The sequence below is a fragment of the Corvus brachyrhynchos genome, unplaced genomic scaffold, assembly GCF_000691975.1.
Source record: "Corvus brachyrhynchos isolate BGI_N302 unplaced genomic scaffold, ASM69197v1 scaffold279, whole genome shotgun sequence".
Taxonomy (NCBI): domain Eukaryota; kingdom Metazoa; phylum Chordata; class Aves; order Passeriformes; family Corvidae; genus Corvus; species Corvus brachyrhynchos.
The window spans coordinates 4136053-4157171 of NW_008246060.1; the positions used below are offsets into that span (position 1 = coordinate 4136053).

General features: G+C 39.9%; 2 protein-coding genes across 12 annotated transcripts in view; one reads left to right on the plus strand and one right to left on the minus strand.

Annotated features, from left to right (window-relative positions):
* FAM13C (family with sequence similarity 13 member C) overlaps positions 1–16236 on the plus strand; it is a 126776-nt gene extending 110540 nt beyond the window's left edge. For 6 of the 10 annotated variants that reach the window (XM_017746406.1, XM_017746403.1, XM_017746408.1 and 3 more), the window contains 5 exons: positions 311–406; positions 1632–1831; positions 2800–2901; positions 3684–3778; positions 13220–16236. In XM_017746406.1, coding sequence (XP_017601895.1) covers positions 311–406; positions 1632–1831; positions 2800–2901; positions 3684–3778; positions 13220–13398 — 672 coding nt within the window. In that variant the 3' untranslated portion in view covers positions 13399–16236. Of the gene's footprint in view, positions 1–310; positions 407–1631; positions 1832–2799; positions 2902–3683; positions 4772–13219 lie in introns of those variants that run through there. The other 4 variants (XM_017746404.1, XM_017746409.1, XM_017746412.1 and 1 more) reach the window with 3 other exon arrangements.
* The window catches only part of PHYHIPL (phytanoyl-CoA 2-hydroxylase interacting protein like), a 54895-nt gene continuing 39098 nt past the window's right edge, over positions 5323–21119 (minus strand). For both annotated transcript variants that reach the window (XM_017746413.1, XM_008642775.2), the window contains exons 2-5: positions 16270–16466; positions 11220–11394; positions 10157–10274; positions 5323–6672 (exon numbers count right to left, since the gene is read on the minus strand). In XM_017746413.1, coding sequence (XP_017601902.1) covers positions 6138–6672; positions 10157–10274; positions 11220–11394; positions 16270–16466 — 1025 coding nt within the window. In that variant the 3' untranslated portion in view covers positions 5323–6137. The remainder of the gene's footprint in view (positions 6673–10156; positions 10275–11219; positions 11395–16269; positions 16467–21119) is intronic.

Genomic DNA, 21119 nt, shown 5'->3' on the forward strand with positions numbered 1-21119 from the left:
GAACTCCCACTGCTCTAGCAGCAGCCTCAGGGAGAGAATAATTTACCCTCTGCCTAGGCAGTGTGGCTCAAGAAAGTGAGGAAACCACACTGGGTATTCTCCATTAGAAAACAGATTATCATTTTCTTTTTTAGAAATTGTATGGATTAAATTACAGTTCCCATGGAATATCTATGGAAGCAAAATACACATCTGTTCGTAGTCTTCTAATACCTTTTTCACTTTTACAGGAGAAATTAAGAACCTTTAAAATTTACTTTTTTTTTTTTTTAATTTTTGAGGGCAGTGTTTTGTTATGATTTCTCTTTAGGTAACTAAGCAAGAAAAGAGTCTCATGAAGCCTCTTTATGACAGATACAGAATTATCAAGAAACTTCTTGCTGCTCCATCTTTGATCACAACAATTGTAAGTTGGAAAAATTCACCCATTGTCAAGGAAACATACAAAACACTGTGTTTGATTTGTACCTGTATGTCACTTTGGCAGCAATAGAACTACTGATGTCCAAAAAACTGCTCATAGGCTAACACAGGGTATTGATATTTCAAACAGAGCAAATGTTCTGTAAAATGCAACTTCTATGCATGCCAGAAGTTCCAATGTACAGCAGCAGTTTCTGAGGCACAAACTTCAGTGGGCTGGGTAAGACACCAAAGGCTGGCATTAGTTTTCCATCGTGGCAAACATCTGCAATACAGAAGGAAGCCTCTCTCTTTCCTTGAAGGACTCTGCTGTCAATATATCTAACTTCTATATTTTATCAACAATGCTTTTATCAATTATGTAGCATGTAAATGCAATTTGTAGTACTTTAATAATATATTGGTGTAATGGAATAGTACTGGTCTCATAGTGGGTGAAGGCAGTGGAATCCGGCTACTTGGAAGTTAATTAGCACGTCTACCAAAAATACTAATTTAATAGTAAGTGGGGCTAGGTTGATTTTAAAAATTATTATTATTTTTTTAGATGACAGTGTAACTTTACATTTCTTTGAAAAATCCCAGTGCAAAGCTTTACACATTTACAGATGGGTATTTAATTGAAAAATTTCTCTGAAATTCCTTAGTGTTACTTGTTAGGAGCTTTGCCCTATGGCATTTTTATGTTTAAGCTTTCGTTTCAATAGCTCAAATTTTCTTCTGAGGATGGAGGAATGTGAGCAAGACACCAATATCAGTCTATTTTAGTAGTTAACGTTAGTAGCTATAAAATTGTGGAATGTCTCCCTCCAACTCTTTTTGCAGCCAGAACATCTGGATACAATGCACGCTGTAGATGGTATATAAGAGGAGTGCACGTTCCAGTCAGACTGCACTGCTTACATAAATACAGAATGTTAGTTAAATCTTTGCCATGTATAAGGGCTTTTGGGCAGACAGAAATAAGTTGTTGGCTGGAGATACTTGGGAGCAGGGCCAACTTCCATCCTTTTTACTCCTGGTGGGCAACACACAGTAACCCAGTGACCCCAGGAGTGCTTTCATGAACAACCTCAAGTAGACCTAGTATAATCTGTTTCAATGAATACATCCAGGAAGTCAGATCCTAATTCTTTATGTTGTCATACTATTAGCTGTAAGTGTTGTAATTTAAACAATTAATTTAATAATGTTTTGCATTTCCCAAGCAGGAGGAAGAAGACTCAGATGAGGACCATTCTCAAAGCAGCCACGAGTTATCGTCTGGTCCAATGTCTTGCTTCCCTGTTGAAGAGCACCTGTGTTACTCTCAGGAGGAGAGTGAGCCTGTACATATTTCACCTCTCGATGAAAAGAAAGTTTACAGGCAGACAGCCTTGTCTATGTCCAATTTACATGAGGCAACAATGTAAGTTCTCTCTTTTTTTTCTCCAAATGTTTTAAAACATTTCATGTATACTTTGTAAGTGAAATATGAGCCATACCTGTTGCATAAGAATATTCTATACCAAAGGAGTGATTCAGTGTTTTCTTATGGGAGAAGGAGATTCATTGTTTGGGCAGCATACCAGTGCTTTGAGCTGTTTATTCAAAAAGCTTTGTGCCAGCTCTAGGAAGAGAAAGGTAACTTGTTGAAGATTGTGCCTTCCAGGAACAGATATGTTCTCAAAGCTTAGGGGATGGTATCTTTCTTTTGTGTTTTGATTGGGAGGTCGTAGATGCATAAATGAAGCTAACTAGAGTCTAACACAATTGAGAGTAAATAAAAATTACTTAGATTCCTATGTAACTCAACTATGTGTGCAATAGTTTGCTCATAAATAGTGGGAAGATATTTTCCATGCATTTTGTTACTATGCAAAAAAAAAAAAATTACCAGGAGCAAATGTCATAACAGAATTCTTTCTTTGCTTAAAATCCTTTTTCTCTGAACACTAGCTAAAACATGGCCTCCAAAAATGATGCTTCTGGGTACCACTAGCCTTTCCACTGCATCACAGTAATGATTGGGAACAGCTGCAAACAGGAGCAGGGCTTGGATGTTGACTTTAATTCAGTTACAGTATTTCCTCCTGTGAGATGCTGAGCCTGTCAACTCCATTAATTCCACAGAGATTTAAAGCCACTAGCACGACTCGGTCCTAAATGCTTCTCCTCCCCTGTAGACCAGAGTCTCTGCCTTCACTTTATTAGAAGGGCTGGAATACCAGTAAAACGGAAGGAGCACAGCTGTGTGTGGAGTGTGGTGGAATGTCTCAGGGCTCTGGTCAGTGCCTGCCATGGCCCCAGAGCAGAAACTCTTTGCTACCCAAATCCAAGGCTTTTGCAATCCTTCCAAGCAAAATGGGGCTTCATGTTCTTGTCTCTGTTTCACAGGCCTGTTCTGCTCGAACATCTCAGAGAAACAAGAGCTGATAAGAAGAGACTTCGCAAGGCTCTTCGCGAGTTTGAGGAGCAGTTCTACAAACAGACAGGAAGGTAACTCAGCAGCTCAACAGAGCCCTCTCTTATCCCCTTTGGGTCCTGGGCAGGGGTGTTTGTCTCTGCGAGGGTGAGCTGGCCAAAGGGGCTTGCGCACCTAAGGGCTGGAAAATACCCTGGAGCTGTCTGGTCTCTGGAGATGTCCATCTGTCTCCCTGCTTAGTCCCTTCAGAATGTGGTCATCCGTGAGGAAAGCCTGGATTTGGGGATCTTTCAGGACACGCCTGCAGTGGGTATAAACTCTACCCCAGCACAGGATATTCCCTGAGCTGAAGGGAGGCTGCTAAAAGACTCTTTCTGAGGATGTCAGTCTGCAGGGAATACACTTGGCAGTTGGGCCATTTTTGAACAGGAGATTTTAAAAACAGAAGCCTCTGTTTCTTTTACCCAGAATAAATACTGGCCATTTTTCACTCTGTTTTTCCTCCTCTTCATTTGGCAAACCTTTTTTGTTGAAAACCGTGGAGGATATGGGCACGGATAACAGTGGTAACTGGTAACAGTTTTCAAAGCACTGTTATGATTTCTCTGCATATTTGAGAATCAAGTAGTTATGCTTCCACAGCTGTCAGGAAAGTTGTCTTGTATATGAAAACTCAGTATTTTAAATATTATTTTATTTCTGTATATTAGAGCTTTTTGGCCCTGTCAAATTATCTTTAGTCATTTAAAGTCAGTAAAAAAAATCCAATCCTTATCAGTTGTTGCAGAATTAATTTTTAAGACTGTTTCTCTTCTTACTCATAGAAAGTGATGGTGCTTTTATTTGCTTTTCATAGGAGTCCTCAGAAAGAAGATCGGGTGCCAATGGCTGAGGAATACTCTGAATACAAGCACACAAAAGCCAAAATCAGGCTCCTGGAGGTTCTCATCAGTAAGCATGATATTTCCAAAACGATTTGAAGTGAATGCAATGCTGTGATATTATTCTCTAGGGAAAAAAAAAAATACAAACAAACAAACAAATGTTGAAAAAGAGAAAGTAATTTTACAGGTCTTGGTCTGCTGCACAATTATTTGACACACTGAGATTTTTGATGCACTTTACCAATTATAATAGCTGGGATGAGAGAGGACAGCAATATGCAAGAATATTAAGCACGGGTGAGTGGACTATAGTATATATTTTTCCTTTTGAAAAAGCTTTGAAGTGCACTGTGAGAATGTTAAGAAATTAAAAGGACATTGAAGTAATGTAGATTCTCAGTTTTACCTGCCCCAAAAGTGTGAGGAAGTGCTCTACAGGTTTTTAGTACTTCTTAGTACATGATAATGTGCTACACTTCGTTTCCAGAATTAACATGCACTATAATTAATGAGTAATGTTGGCTCTCAAGGTCTTGATTCACTAGATTAAAAGAAATGACTTGAAGTGAGTGAAGGAAAAACTCAGAACATACTCTAGCTTTCAAGACAAAGTTGCCATTCAATTCCAGTGGCTTCAAAGAAAGGTGCACAGGAAGAACCAGTGCCAGGGCTGGGAGTAGAGCAGACTGATGCTGCTTATGCAAGAAAAGGCCAGAACACAACTGCCACATGGAACTATTTTATGTTTTAGAAATGAGAGAAAGTGCTTGACTAAATGAAATAGCTACAGGTTGCTGAGAAGAGATAGAACAGAGGTACTGGCTGCTGTCCTTTTCAGTTGTTCACAGAACCTGGCTCACAGAACTTAAAAGTCAGTAAAAATAGATCAACTGCGTGCTAGTTTTGATTTCTCTATTAACCTTTGCACTTTGGTTTGCCTGACGCTATAACATTCGCTTCTCTAACTACCAAAGCTTGTTTAGGCGCATGCACTTTGTAAAATGTTGAAGTACTTCTTGTGTTATAAATTGCCACATATATATATAAAACCAGGACTAGATTACTGCATTATGCTAAGATATTTTGGATAGATGAAGTACATGGTATATAAGTGAGTGTCACAGTTAACTGATGAGGACTGCTAAACTTCTTGTTTACTGAAAATAAGGTTATAAATAGTTATTTTTCCATTGGAATTACGCATCTTTCTTAACTTTCAGAGCACCACACTTCGTAATATTAAGGAGAATTGTCACTGTTTGTGATAGGCCATTGGTGTGAAAAGTGGACTAGTAATACAAGGACTATCAGCAGGTTTTGTACTAGAAATGAAAAGCAGGGATTCTGGGAAATACCTAGCCCAGACAGAAAGGAGGGAAGAATTACTTAGAGAAGAAAAAAAAAAAGGGGAGCAGAACCAGTTGAATCATGTTTAGTGTTTTGCTCTACCTGCCATTTTGTATTGACCACATAGTATAAGCAACCTGTTTTCTATCTTGGTAAGAAGATTTTGATTTTATAAAGCCGATTATGTACCATGTTTGTATTTATGTATGTAATGGCATGATTTGGAATATGTACACATCTTCAAGTAGTTTGGAGGAAAAAATATGAACACTAAAAAAAGGAATTTTTTATTTTGCAGCTATTTGTTGTTTCAGTGTACTGACTTAATAATTTATAACTTAACTTTTATGAATCAGAAATGGTCTTCATAAATCTGTTTTAATTAAAGTCATCTAGAGCAACAGGAACAGATACAGAGCTATTTGAAGTTTACAAACTACATCTTTGATAAGGGAAAATGATTTAATGACGTATGTATACAATTGATATTAAAATGTAATCTATATATTCTATATGATTGTATAATATTTTATACAATGATACAAATAAAATATTTTTCTATTATATTTATTATGTCAAGACACAGTTTCTGTTTTCAGTTAGCTAATATAAATAACATAAATAACACTGTCAAACAACACGTTGGAAGTGCTGACATTTCTAGGCTCTGAAATTCAAATCATGCTGCAATTACAACCTTTCATGCTCTTCAGTTATCCCAGTACTTGTTCAGTAGTTAAAATGAATGCATATTTAAACACCATTTATAAGCCGTTATTTTTATTTCGCTAAAGCAGTTTATATAGGATTTTGTTATGTTTGGCAAGAAACAGAAAACAATTTTTGCAGCATCTAGGTATAAATGGTTGCCAGAAGGAAATCCAGGATTTCTAATCATTTAAAGCATTGGGGGAACAGAAGGGAGAGAGGGAGAGAAGAAGTACTAAGAAGGCTATTGGAGATTTTGAAGACTGGTGGTTGCTTTTGGTGACAGCGGCATGTGCATGCTTCCGACAGAACCCTCTGACTATGGAAATGGGCAACAGAGGCTTGAAGGCTCCTAAGGAAGGAGGGAAGTTTTAGCGTCCAACACTGATATTGCAGGTCTTGCAGCTGGGATCTTTCTTTGCATTTGCAGTAGACAAGCTCATTAGTTGGTGACCAGTAATTTCTGCAACTGTGCCAAGGGAGAGATCCACAGGATCAGTGTAAATTACTTCCAAAATAACATCCTGGGCATGATGGTAAACCATGACCCCGTCTTCTTCATCACAGGTCAGAAATTTGTTATCTTTTATATTTAGCTGAGGAAGGCGCTGCTTACAGAACTCGTCTCCTGGTGACCCCACGGGGGCGATCACGAGGATGACGTAGTGGTAGGCTGTGTACATGCAGTAGAAGTCTCCAAAGTACAAGTTAGTATTTGGGTTGAAGAGTTTTTCAGCTGCAATCTCATACCTGTATCTTCCATAGGGTGAATCTTGGGGTGGCTTCCCAGTGTTAAACTCAGTGTTGCAGCTAAAGAAGATGCCTTCCAGCTTCCCACTGATTGGAGAGCCATGGCTGCCACTGTTATCCTTAACAGAGGGCTGCATAGCATTCCCATGATGCTCTCTACAAATGAAGGACTGGTATTGATTATTTTGTAACACATGGTAAAGAAAAAGTGGGAAGTTAGGACATCATGCTGTTTGGAAATAGGACTGGAGGGACACAAAGGAAAACCATTAAACTGAAGGCTGTGGTTAGTGTCATGGTCTTAAGACCAAGAAAATCAAGTGACATCAGACTTGGGAAGAGTGAGAATCACTCCTGCTCAAGGGGAAAATCTGCTTTTCTAGGCTGCCTTCTCTGTCAGCTGTCTGGGTATTACATGCAGGCGAAAAAAAGCACAAACAAAAAAGCCCCCAAACCACAGATATCTTTAATTAGCTGATTTGTTCAGTCTTACACTTCATTTCTAACAATAAACATATGTTGAATATTGCAAGTCAGTCTCCATATGTTGAATATACTGTTTGTTAATATGTATTTTTAGCATAGGCAGTATATAGCTCATGTAGAAAACTGCCAGTGAAAGTTATTTCTGAAGGATGCTTTTCAGAGAGATAATAGGAAGGAATGTACTGTCTGCCACTGTCTTTTTTCTCCTCAAATGATCATTTCAATTCTAATTGGTCTACTGCTGACTTCAATCAGAGCAGAGCTGGGCACAGAGAATTAGGCAATTTGGTTAGTTTCCACTTTGGTTGGTATCCAGCTTCTGCAGTCGCTAATCCTAAGGGGAAAGAAAGACTAACTTTTTTTTTTTCTTTGCAAACTTAGCTCAATTTCATTCCAGTGAAAAGAAATGTACAATGCACAAGTGAATTTTTAAAACCCCAAATCCCAAAGTGCACTCAGCAGCATTAGACTGCTAAATTTAGGAGACCACTCCAAAACACCCTATCTAATCCTCCTTAGCACCTGAGATTTTACATATAGCAGGGTGTTCCCCAGGACTTGTGCCCCACACATCTCTGGAAGTGCCCCAGTGGCAGCTTTGGCTCTCTTTGCACCTGCAACCACATGATACCTGAAAGGCAACCATCCCCTTTTGCAAGCCCTGCAAACACTGTATTTGCTAGGCACCCTTAGAACAATGCCTTTAAACTCACTGATATGACAGACTAAAAATGCATGAGGCTGTGGGGCTGGAGATTCTTATATCCTTCTCTTGCTTTGCTTTTACGTTTTTTTTTTTTTTTCTTCTTTTCCTTATTTCCTTCTTTTAGGAGAGGGGAAACTACCCAAGGAAAGACTGTTCTCTCTCTGCTTTTAACTTGCACCAGGTCCATGTAAAATGGTGCTGTGTGGAAGAAGGTTTTGCTTGGTAGCAGTCAAAGCAAACAAACTCAGTGTGTGCGTACAAAACAGCTCTAAATCAATTCAATAATATCTCCAACTGTGATTATTTTTTTTCCATTATTTGTAATCTCCTCAGCAGCACATCTTTATTTTACTCTAAGATACATTTCAAAAGTTTTCTGGGCCATTCAAATACTACCTAGTTTTGCCTCAAGCCCTATTTCATATGCCATTGATTGGAGTGGGGGGTATAATCAGTATTTTATGACTGAAGAGATTACTAGGGAGAGAAAAACCAAAACCAAAAAACCAAAAAAAAAAAAAAAAAAAAGAAAAAAGTTGAATGAGCTTAAATAACCACCTGGAACCTCGGCAAACTGAAAAGTCAGGCTTCCTTCCGAGAAAGTCTGTTCCATTTCTGTGGCAAGATACTGACATCCAGTGGCCAATTAGGCTAATTATAGGTCACCCTTTCAGGGGATCTGAGCTGCTTTGTGGCACTCCCAGCCCAGGTAAGCTGCAGTGACACGAACACCCCTTCTGAGCTCACATCTCAAACCCTCCATTTAGGGGCTGCTCCTTTAGCACCGGGAACAGCTGCCTGCATGCCGATGCTACCAGAGCTTTTCCAGGCTGGGTACTAGTGATGACACCACAGAGACCATTGGCAGGCATGCTGACAAGGAATTTTCCCTAATAGGAAGCATGTGGTTAGGGTTTTTAACATAACATGCAGAAGGGTGTTTTGTGGAAGGATTAGCCCTTGTGACTGTATTAGCCAATTTCCAATCAAAAGAGGTAACCACCAGCCAGTTACTGGTAGTGTAGCTTCCCACTGGCCTGGTAAAACACAGCTTTTTGTCTCCAGCTCACTGAAACAAACTCATCTCTATTCGTGTCGAACCAAGAAAGACCTTAACAGGAAGAAGGGGAAAAGATACAGTGTGCAATCAATTAGAGTCACATTTGGCAGAGCAAAGCCAAACCCACAGCTATAAATGCACCTCAGTGGCAATTTTCAGCACTAATGAACACAAAGGCAGATACACTATGATTATACAGCTGAAAACAACGCAACAAGAGAATCAAAACAGCACAGGCATTTCCCTTCTGTGGTATGTGGTATCTAGCCCAGGACGGCAGCAGTGGTTTATGAAGTCCTCAAAGAGCCTCAACAACTGCAATTCATTCTCTACCTCCACTGAGTTTTGCACTCACTTTGAGTTTTTGTCACTATGTGCAATAAAATAATCCTTCCAAAACACAGAAGGGGAAGAGCAAGCCCATGCCCTGCAATATACAATACACTCTTGGAATAAATCAGATACCCATGAGTACAAAGTAGGAATGTTGCCAAGGATGGTGGAGTCTGTTCTTTGAAGCTGAATTGCCTGGAGTTGTTTTAAAACCTTTCCATTCTAGGCAGGTACTAGTGTGACACTCACAGAAAACTGAAATTACATGGCCCAGCAGGAGCCCCATCTCCTGATGAATATTAAAGGATAGTCAGTGCAGCAGCCTTCCAACACACTGCTTACCTCTCATCCATGTTCTTCTAACAGGGGAAGGTTACCCTGTGTGGCTGCTCCTGCTCACTCAACACATGAGCTTTGACCCCTTCTATCAAAAAGTCTGCTTTTCTCTTGTACTGACACTTCTGGCCGTGTGTGGGAGGGCACACTGGGTCTCCAACAGGAACAGGGAACCTACCTCCAGCTCTCCTGCTTTTTCATTCCAACTGAAGCATGGTGTTGCAACACTGTCTAAACATCACTCCCTCTCCCTCCTCCCATGATCTATAAATTAACATTCAGATTGCAGAGTCTATATAATTGCATTTGGCTATGGAAATGAGATGGTTGTACGTGGAGAGCAAATATTTGAGATGGAACTCATGCAGGCAAATGCCTATGCACACCATTGTACACTCCCACTCTCAGTCACCTCACTCTCAATTTCTCAGTACAATAGAAATATTTGGCTACTAAACTATCCATTATGATTATAGATACTTTAATCAGGCTGGAGGCCCTATGAGTACCTCAGTTTCTGTTTCAAAACACAGACTTTTTTTGCCTAATGGAAGTTCTGCTTTAAGCAAGGTAAAAGAAATGAGTTGTATTTTATTCTTTTCTTTCTGAATGGGCTATAAAGCATACAGACATTCTGCCCTAGCTTTAGCACAGCTGTCTCCATTTACCTGTTTTCATTACTCCGCTAATTTGCCAAAGGACTATGTTTAGTTTCTTACCTGATATAATCAAAGTATTCTTTGTGCTGATTCCGATAAAAAACAGACAGTTTGAGCATACGGCCTGCAATCACTTCAGCTTTTTCCAATAGCTGTGTTAGGTGAACTTTTGAATAATCTGGAAAGGAAAGACAAACTGCTAGCACAGGGGGCAGGAAAAACCACAACACTCTCCAAAAGCCACAGAGACATGCAGGCTGAAAATTGGGAACTGAGTCTTACTGAGTAATACACATCACATAATGGCCCCAGTTTTCAACAGTGGCAACAAGCAAATCAAAGGGCAGGAGCAGGCATTTGTGATTCTCCCCACTCCTTCCCCCATGAAGACTCTGCAAGCCTACAGCAACTTTCAGCTCAGGAATTCCTATGCTAGAGCTGGTTTCCCTCTATTTGGGACTGCAGCAGAGCTCAGGACTGCCCTCTCTGGCTCCTATCAGTTGACAAACTGTTTGCTACAACATACCTCATTGTGAGCCAACAACCAATGACAGAATGAACAAAGATTGCTCAGGAACCAGCTTAAATGGCTTCCCAACCAACATGGGATTCATACTGAGCTTGCCTCAAGTCTTCAGCTTTCAGACAGGCATGCACAGTGGCAGCAGATCATGAGCATTCAAAGGAAGCCTTATAAATCAAAGGCAGGCCAAAGTGACCCTTGGGACGGGGTGTGGATGGTGCTGAGGCTTTGCAGCATGCAGAGAAGACAGAGCAGCAGAATGTCTTAAGCTGTCAGGGAGCTGCTGTTCTACCTTTTCCCCACAGGTGCTGGTAGCCAGCAACAGGCACACAAGTGGCCCTTTCCTAGCCTGGGACAAGCAGTGGTGCTAGGCACAGCACTTTGGGACAGCCAAGTTTTGCGCAAGAAAAGGGCAGTCCAGCTGCCTCTGCTTGATGTGCAAACCTTGGCACAGACAAAGCCTAAAGTTCGAATTCCAGTCTCCAGGGGTGACTATTAAAGGCTACCAGCACAGTTGGCACTGGCAGGTGACCAGCCCAGCCTGGCAGCAGAGCCAGCATTCATTGACTCCAGCCTGTGGAGATCCCTCAGCAATGTTACCTGCGGTGCAGAACTCGATGATTTCACTCCACTCCGAAACGACGTAATCGCCATCGACCTGCTTGGAGGCCGTCTGCACTGCTACCGTGTACTCTGTCCTGGGGCTCAGGAACCAGTGCCCGCGCACGGTCATGGGCAGAGGAACAGCTTTGGCCACCAGCTTCGTGGGTACATCCTGACGCAAACGGAAGGACAGAACGACACACGAGTCAGCAGTGCAGCCAAACCAATCTGCCACCCCTTCCTCCACTGTTTTTGCAGTGTAGTCCCCAGCCCCAGGCTCTTCTCTGCAAACCCGAGTTACTGCCCACAGTTTGTTGGTGCAGCAAAGTGAGCAGGGGCAGAGGACAGTGGTGTAAGGCCTGTTCTAAGAGACATGGGGATACCTTGTATGTACAAATTAATGATTTGTTCAGTGACTGTAGCATAACACTATTATATATAGCCCTAATAAATAATTCAGACTAGGGCCTTTCATGCTTAAGCATGCAAACAAAGAAAGACATGCTACGAAGAACAAAGGTATCTTAATTTAAGAGCTTCTTGTGCTCTCATTGTTTTCTTTCAGCCAACATAAACAAAATTCCTCCTGCTGTCAATCAGTCCATCTACACTGCTGCTGCTATCTTCCAAACTAAATATCAACAGAGAAAATTAAAGACATTGCAGAGTAACTACAGCTGGTTTACATCTATCAAAATACCTTTCTGTACAGGAATAGCCAGAAGAAGCCAAACAGCTTGTGCCTATCACTGAACCTCTTGCTTTCTCCCCCACTGCCCTTTCAGATCCTCTGTTTTGCTCTTCCAATATATCATAGCCCCAGGATGCAACATAGAAAAATAGCTGCTTGTTGGAATTGAAATAGTTGATTTCTACAGTACCAAAGACTTTGGTACAGACCACCAAGGGACAGAAAAAATTGAAGAACTGGACAGTCTATGCTAAAACTGTGGGTGAAAGGACTCAGGATGGACTTGAATGATTCTCTGTAGTGTACCTGAGGAGCTGAGATAGAATGAGAAATATTTATTATTGAATATTCACCAGTAATAACAGAACGGTAAGATGGCTGCCATGTGAAAAGTGGGCACTTAAAATGACATCCATAACTGCCCACCTATAAATACCAGTCCATGATCATCTACCTATGAATACAAGCATAGCAGTCCTTTAAGGAAAAAAGGAATAGAAGAGAGATATTTTCTGGTCATGATCTCTAAGCAAGGTCTGAAGGATTTTTTTCCTTGTCTTCTATTATGGAAAAAGATCTTTCTCCTTTTGTTTACCTATCAACAAAAAATATTCTTCAGTTTCTGTATTAAGAAACTGTAAAATTAGCAGCTTGGGATATTACAAGAACTGATGTAATTGAGTGATAATCAAGGGTAAAATTTTGTTGTCATGATTTCTCTTTTGTCAATTCTCATTTAAATCAGATAATAGTTAGGAGAAAACTTTATCTGAAAAGGAGACAGTTCTGCATGCTACAATGAATAATATGTAGAGAAAAACTACAAAGAAAAGAAAGGAAACAAATGACATTTAAAGCTACCACCCTGAAAGGCATCCCACTGGACTGAGTCTGCTACTGCTAAGGCAGCCAGCAGGTGCTACAGTTAACATCATTGGTCTTCCTGTCACCTCTTCTTTGGTTATGGTAAAAACAGCTTCCACCTGGGTCAGATCTCTGTGCTCACACCTCAGTGGTGGCTTTTCCCCCATTAATTTTGTCAGTTTTCATGTAACATTAAAAGCCTTGTTGCCCCCAGGTGTCAAAGCCTTGCCTTCCAGCTGTGCATCAGGAACCTCTTTTAACTGTATCAAAAAAAAGGGGATGTCTACCAAAAAGAAAAGGGTAGAAAGAAGCAGGCAGACCACCACATTAAACTGAGGGGTTTATGTCTTGCACAGCTGGAGAGGAGGGGCAGGTGTGCTGCTTCTCATAGCTCTAATCTTCTGGTTTTTTTCTAAGCAAACACCTTTTTTTTTTTTTAAAGGCCACTATACAGAGAAAATGTTCACATTGAGATCCCTCTGGGAATTCTCCACTTCTCCCTTTCACATCTCTTCTGCTCAGCTCTCCTTCCTGGCTGATCCACCAAAGAAGTGCAAAGTAAGTACTATGCCAGCTCAAGGAGAGCCAGGATTCTGGAGTGGCAGATGGCTGCTCCACTAGCAGCACCCACCAGACATCTCTAAAGGTACCTAGCTGGCAATAATTTCTAAGAACAGCCTGCAAGCTTTGAATAACTAAGCGTCAAGGTGTATGAGCCACTCTACTCTCCTTTTTGGGAAAAGAGGCACCTTTCAGTCTTCAACTTTCTCCCATTTCACGTTACCCTTCTCTTTGCCAGGTCTGCTCATAGAACACATTTTGTGAACTCAGCACACCCAAATTCTAGTCCTAGTTTTGCTAAATATTTGAGCATTTTTCTTATTACATGGGAGTAGTCATATTTCCATATTTTAAAAAAGACAGGAGGTATACAAAATGAATTGAAAAGAAGATAAAATCTTATTACAGTTCTAGACTGTGCACACCACTACCAATACAAACCTTCTCCTTCACAGAGATGATGACAATAGGCATAAATAATAAGACTTTATGCTCCCTAAGTATGCTGAATATACTTTATATATTTACCAACAGAAACAGTATTGAAAGGAGGAATCACTCACAGATGCTCTCCCAGGTACACAAGAAAACAAACAACTCCCTTTCCTGAGGAACAGCATGGATGTACCTATCACATTAAGTCTGTATCCCAAGTCACTTACAGCCCTCTGAGCAAACTGGTATTTAATGTTAATTCTGTATAAGTTAGAAAATGAGCTGGTCCTTTGGGTTATCACCTGTGAGAGAGATGGGCACTTGTAGTGCTTTACCCTACCTGTAAGCTATGTAAGGATGAATTCTCCTTGGACAGCCATCTTCAGGGTGCTGGATGACTCCTAGGAGTAAATCCCAATGCTCTTTTTTATATCTAGGCAGTAGGGCTCACTCTTTTCTCTCCAAAAAGCTCTGCTAGGAGAAAGGGCAGTGCTGTCCCTCACCTTCATGCAAAAGCTTTGTTAGGAAGTCAACGGATGGGTGGGGACTGAAGTCCCTGCTGTGAGGACTCAGCCCCGAGTGCTGCAGCTGCTGGGATATCAGCTCCTGCTGCTGAGCTTCAGCTGGGAAACTCCTATGGCCAACCTTAGAGGGAGGAAGGATGCTTGTCTCTAACCACACCTGGGCTATGCATTTGGAATTCGAGCATTTCAATTATCAACAAAAGTTCGTTCTAGAAGGTGTGTTAAAAACTGCTTAGTACAAAAGATGCATGAAAGCAAACACTCAAGGGCTGTGGCACAGAGTTGGAGTATTCAGTCTGTGCTTCACTACTGACCACCCTCTCTGCTCTCTGGATCTCTGTCATTCAGGCTTGGGAATAAAACCACCCAAAAATTACGCAAAAAAAATCTTAACCAATGCACTAACAAAATTAGTAGCAAGCAATTTTTAGTTAATTCTGACAAGACATCCAACTTATTAATAATTTTAATTGATAGATTTTAATCTCCTGTTCTTACAAAACCAATGACCTCTGTCCTTTGACTAAACATCACTGCACAGTAAAAAGCTAGGGAATTGCTGAGAAACACAAAATAAATCTAATAGCTTATCTTTATTATACTACAAATACAGTTTTCCCCATCCTCTCCATTTCAAGTCTAGTCTCATCACTGTGATAAAGATTTTGAAGTGTATGTGGTGTTTGCTCTACTAGGATGGCTCTAGTTTTCACAAAAATATATGTTCCAATTTTACACCAGTTTGCACGTGAATGAAAAAACATGTAGAATAATAAAATGAGTGAAATTAAAGAGAATCCATCGCAGGAAGCATTTACATTAGAAGGTATATTTCTTCCTGCAGTGTAAAATGGGAATTTCAATTCAAAGGCTGTCAGTCCAAAATTAGTAAGAGTAAGGAAAAAGCAAACGTACCCTACTTTATTTGCTATTACAGTTAAAAATGGGGCATAATACATGCCTATTAGAACATTAGGTTTAGTAGTGCTTCACACACTGGTTCCTAGCAACTGCAACACCCTGGCCAAACGTGCAAAATTCTCAATTTCAAGCAATAGTAAGTGATTTTTTGCTACTCTTAATGCACATATTACTTACAAAAAAAAAAAAAGGTCAAATAAGAAAATTATACACCTGCTATTAACAGAAATCTCATGAAAAATACTCTCACAATAAAAACCCTCAGAGAAATTGGTGGGGGTATTTTCTGTTTATCCCACAGGCTTAGAAACCAACAGTTATTTAGGTGCTGATAAAATTACAGCCCTTGTATTTGTTTGGATGGCTGTTTGTACCTCGGCAAACCTTATCTTTTAGATAATGCCAACATTATTTTTAAGTTTGCAGAATGTTCTATCACATTCCATGTTTCTCTAGACATCTCAGTATTTCAACTGTTCTGAGGTCAAAGCAAATTTTGTTGGATTTGGTAAGTACAGATTCTGCAATGCCTTCAATATGTTCCTGCACCAGAGGCTTGAGGAAAGAGGCCAGATGAATATTCAGGTCACAGTGCTGAATGCTGCAAACTAGAATTGCTGGAAGCCTTCCTGAAGTGCATTAGAATTTGTGGCTCTTCTGTTGAAATGGCATGTGTTGCTCTCAGGAGTCTGTCACTGAACAAGGACAGGCAGAGAATACATACATTTTATAAATAATGATGAAAAACTAGTCAGGAATAAAAATGGCTGTCTTGCACTACATTGTCCAGGTTCCAAAGGTGCTTTGAAACGAAACAGAAAAGGTAATGTGCAGTTCTCTGCTAAACAAATGTATTTGTGTGTACATGCACATAGGCTGGAGGCAGAAGGTACTTTGAGTAAACCAAAATTCCATCAGATTAATCAAAACCCACCTTTGCTGGGTGTCCAATTCCTGTTTTGCATGGCTTGGCTTTGAAAGGTTAATAAAACATGGAGATTCCTCTGTTTAAAATCAAGTATTTGTGCCCTGATTTTTTAATGAAAATTACCTTGTGTTTGAATTTGTTGGAATTCTTGTTTTCTTTCTTGTTGAGATCGATGAAGTAATGAGTAATGCGATCCTTGGATTTAGAATCCATGTCCCAAGAAATCTTGAAGGAATCACACGTGATGTTACTTATTTTGATGTTGTGTGGGACTGGAAGCTCCTCCATCTCTGCAATCCCACTATCTTGTGATTTATTCCCTGCATAGAAAATAAGCACGGTTCGTTCAGTGAAGGACCCATTTGAGCACTGTTTTGTGTGCTCCAGTACAAGCACATCCCTGAACAGCCTTTCTCAAAGGCTCACAGGGAGTACTCTGGAGCCAGTGAGGTACAATTAGGCAAGTCTGGATGTCAGTGATGGAAAGCATTGGAAAGGGATGAAATTTCTCAGGTGAATAAGCACTAATAACATGTAAGCAGGGTGCACAGAGTGGCTGGCATCACCACCTGTGTGTGTTTGCAGGCTGACAGTACAAACCAGCTGAAGCTATCAAGTGCTCCAAGGTTCAGTTAAGAAGCCAGCAATGTCCACAGTTAACATCATGGCCCTATCCATATGTGTCAGCGAAATGAACACAAGCAGAAATCATATTCATCCTTAAACCATTTTTCAAGCACAAAGCACAGCCAATCTCTGCAAGGTTTATAGATGGTGGATGCATATGCACATATGTATACACATATTTAAAACAGCAACTCCTTTGAAATGAAACAATTAACATTTTGATGAGCCACAGCAAAAGGTACACACAAGCAAACTTCATTTTCTGTTCTTTATTCTTCCCGTTTTCCCAGCTGAGACCCTGCAGTTTTCTTGGAAAGTTCTTTTTTAATGTCTCTAAGTACATATGGGAGATGAACAAATGACCATTGACTCCAGAAAGAATCACTGGTTTTAAATTTAGGTCTCCCCTTAGTTCCCAAGGCAACTTTATAGCTCAGCATCCCGTGAACATTAGAACTCAGAAATTTTAGGTGTTCTTGCACTTACATAAGACCCAAGCTATAAGTGAACAAATAGAAAAAAACCCAGAAAGCTGAGAAAAAATACTGGGTAAAAAAGAAAAAAATCTCAATGATGTAAGAGAAGAAGTGAAGAAACAGAACAGAAAAAAAATGAATACTGAACATAGATAAGGACAGATAGAAACAAAGGAGAAAAAAAAAGCTAATGTCTATATGAGAAAGACATGAAAGCTCCCAAATTCTGGCCAGATGAGGAAGAGGGGAAACTCATGCAAGGATGTGGGGCAATGCATTGTCAGAATTATTCATAGTCACACCTAATTATAGAAAAAGATAGTATTTATACTTTCATCGTAACTGGTAAAAAAATGACAAAAAACTAAACTCAGACGTGTTTGGGCAGTAATAAAAGTAAAAAATTTACTTGGAAACATTAGGAACATTTCAGCCTCTCAACATACTCTGCCAAAGAATTATTCCAACCCTTCAATGCAGGAATATTACGGTTGGCCTGATTGTTCAAAATTCTCCTCATAGATATGTGAAGTTCAATCACAGAGTCTGCAAAATTCATAGATCTCCAGCTAGTATTGTGAATAATGTATTTTTACTGATGACTTCAAGAACTAATAAAACTATTTTTTATTTTTGTTTTATTTTATGCATTTACATCCAAAAGGTTGTCTCTTCTTCAAATATTCTATTGCTTTTTTTTTTTTTTTTCTTTTTCACCTAATACCGAAATCAGTTAGTTCATGGTCTTGCTCAAAATGCCCCCCTATTTGTGCCATACACAATGACATTTCCAACAGCTGCACTGGCTGCAACAGACTCAGAAATACCAGTCATTACTGAAAGCTTTCTCTTCATATGAAAGATGTGGTAAGTGCTTTTCCCAACATGACATTTCAGAAAGCCAGCAGGGAGAAAATGGCACTGCTTTCTTTTGCAAGCAATTTGTATTTGAAAGATGACTGAAAGCTCTGCCAGGTACACTGAAAAGGCTTCGTGTGATCAGCTCTTCCAAGAGTGAGGCTCTGTGTTTAAGCAGAACATGGAGTGTTGCTGCTGAGGTTCTCAGAGCTGGAGAGCTGAACAGACTGAGACCCCAGCACACTGAACACTGTATAACGTCCTAAACATACATGTAGCCAGGAAACCCAAGCCATAAATCCACAATTCCTTAATGTGCAAATTATTTGCCTAAAATGAGCTTCTGTGTTCCAAACCCAGCCAGGGTGGTTTAAGCCTCAGGGCACGTGCAAAGTAGGAACGACCATTCACACAAAGTAACAGAGAGAAGAAAACATTTTGGAGAACACCAATGGCAAAGAGCAAAAGTACTCCTGGAAATAGGTATTGTTTTCTGTGCATTTCTTGGTATTAATATCTGGCACACATCTTCAGAAATCCGAACTCCCATTCCTTTCAATTTCCTTGCTTTTGAAGTGAAAAAATAGCTTAAGTAAATGTCAAGCAGAAAATCTCCGGATAATTCTTAGGGTTAGGGTAGGGGTTAGGGCTAGGATTAGGATTGAGAGAGTCAAAGAGCCTACAGCTCCAGGAACACTGGGGCATGCCAAGGCCATCCTGGCAGGGTCCCAACATTGCTGCTCCTACATCTTTCTGGTCTGGACCATCCATGGTGCTGGGGTTAGGGTTAGGGTAGGTAGTGGTTAGGGGCAATTGTTAGGTAGCGGGTAGTGGTAGTGGCTATGGGTAGTGGCTGGATAGAAAATTAGGTGATATAACACACATATTTTAGGGGAAGTACAAAGACAACAAAGAAAACTAAGCACACCTAACGTGATAAGCACCTGAAGAACCTCCACGTCTAACACTGGCTTTTTTCCCAGGACTGAAAGTTTGCTACAGAAGAGAAAGCCCAGATTCAGTGGTAATTGCTCTGTTCATCCAAACCATGTCTGTCTCTGCTCAAGCACCTCAAGGCAGCCTCTAGGTTGCTGGTATCTTTTTATGGGTGGGTGAGACACCCAGAAGCCACTGAATTAATTGGGAAAGACAAAAGCAGAGGGAAGCCCTGGTGATATCCCACAACCAGCGACTGGGAGGAAAGTCAGGGTAACCGTGGTGATGCCACTTCTGTGTCACCTCAATATTCCCCTCCACTGATGTAATTTCACTCATCTGAGCTGCTGTCACACAGAAGACGGTGCACCACGTGCTGGGTGTACGGTCTCTGGGAAGACACACAAGACATTAATCCCTGCAGTTACTTCTGTGAGGTGTCAGCTCCACGAAAACCTAGCAATGTGATAAGGGAAACGTGACTCAGGTTCGTGAGCCAGAAATAAGCAAGGCGAGACTGTACTCACTTAGTACAAAATTAAAAGCTAATGCTAGATTCTTTATATATTCTGGGAAGATACCTGACAATCAAAAGATGTGTAGATGAGAATGAGAAGCAATTTCTGAGACCCTGAAATATGAGGTTTATATATATACAGATACCAACAGCACATGTAATAAATACACTAAAGGCCACACAATATTATAACACTAATCATTTTTTTTTTAAAAATCTCACCTTATTCAGATCTTAAAATGCACGCACTGGGGAAATCAGAATGCGGTTTTCTCAAGTTAACACTTTCAATACAATGAGAGATATTAGCTATGGTATTTTGAAGTAGAAATGTTTGATGAGACAAGATCAACTTCTTAAGAGCACACAGATACCATGACATAAGAAATCCTCTTATGAGATGTGAATGTTAACAACTGAGAACAACTCATTTACAAACAGGAACTCCCATAACATGAACAGAGAAACCCTTACACCTTCTGAAATACAAAAGTTTCTACCTTTTCTTGTCTTGATAATTCAGCTGATAGGTTATATATCAGATCTGTAAAATATTGTAATTACAGAAATCTGATACAGACTGACAATATTTAAGTGCTGTAATTGAGACTGAATTCTCCAATTTACTGAGAAGGTATTTAATTTCCTCAAAAATTCCATAGAAGGAAGAAAACTTCATTCTGTATAACCATCAAAAATGACAGGGAAGTGCCAGGAAATTACATATTTTCATACTTTAAATTTAACTAAGCAAAAATACAGCCTCACATTTTTCTCCTGAGCTCTGGAATCAATGGCTCCCTGTCCAACTGCTGCTTATATAGAATTGTTTTACAGAGCCAGGACAATATGTCCTCACCAAGCAAATAATTAACCACAATACCAACAACGTCAATGATCATGGCAACACCTTGTTCAAGAGAGACACCGAAAGCACACAGAGCAAATACAAATGCAACGACATTCAAAAAATTATTAAATTGCTGCTGTTATTTGTTAGGCTGCATATGTGCACTTCTCTAGGATAGCTATTCTATTTCAAAGCTCAGTCTTTTATCTGTAACCACAGAAGTAATGCTGATGTTTTGTTTGTGCCTCTTTTCATGTACAAAAGGAGGAGTGAAGAGTGTCAGACTCTTAAGTATCTCTCTCTCCTCTCCCCCAGAATCCTGGCAAACTACCTCCTGACAGAGATTTTATATTTATATAAGCATATTTAGGAATATTTTCTAAATAAGTAACCTTGTAAAACCAATTCCTAAATTAGATAAAGAGAGAATGCTTGACCCTAGAAATCCTGTTAGAGGGATAAACCCCTCTAAACCTTCTCCTCATTTCCTCCCCACTGATACTACTGTTGTGTATTTTCTAGTAAGAAATGTGCACTGTATCCAAAATTTTTAAAAATAGTTTCAAAAACAAAGCATTACTTAACTATAACATGAATATTTGTATTTACTGAGTGTTTTTGAAATGTTCATATACATTCAGATTCTCTTATCACTTGGTTTTAACAGCTTAATTTAGCTGTTTCCTGCTAGTCTAGGACATTGACTTCA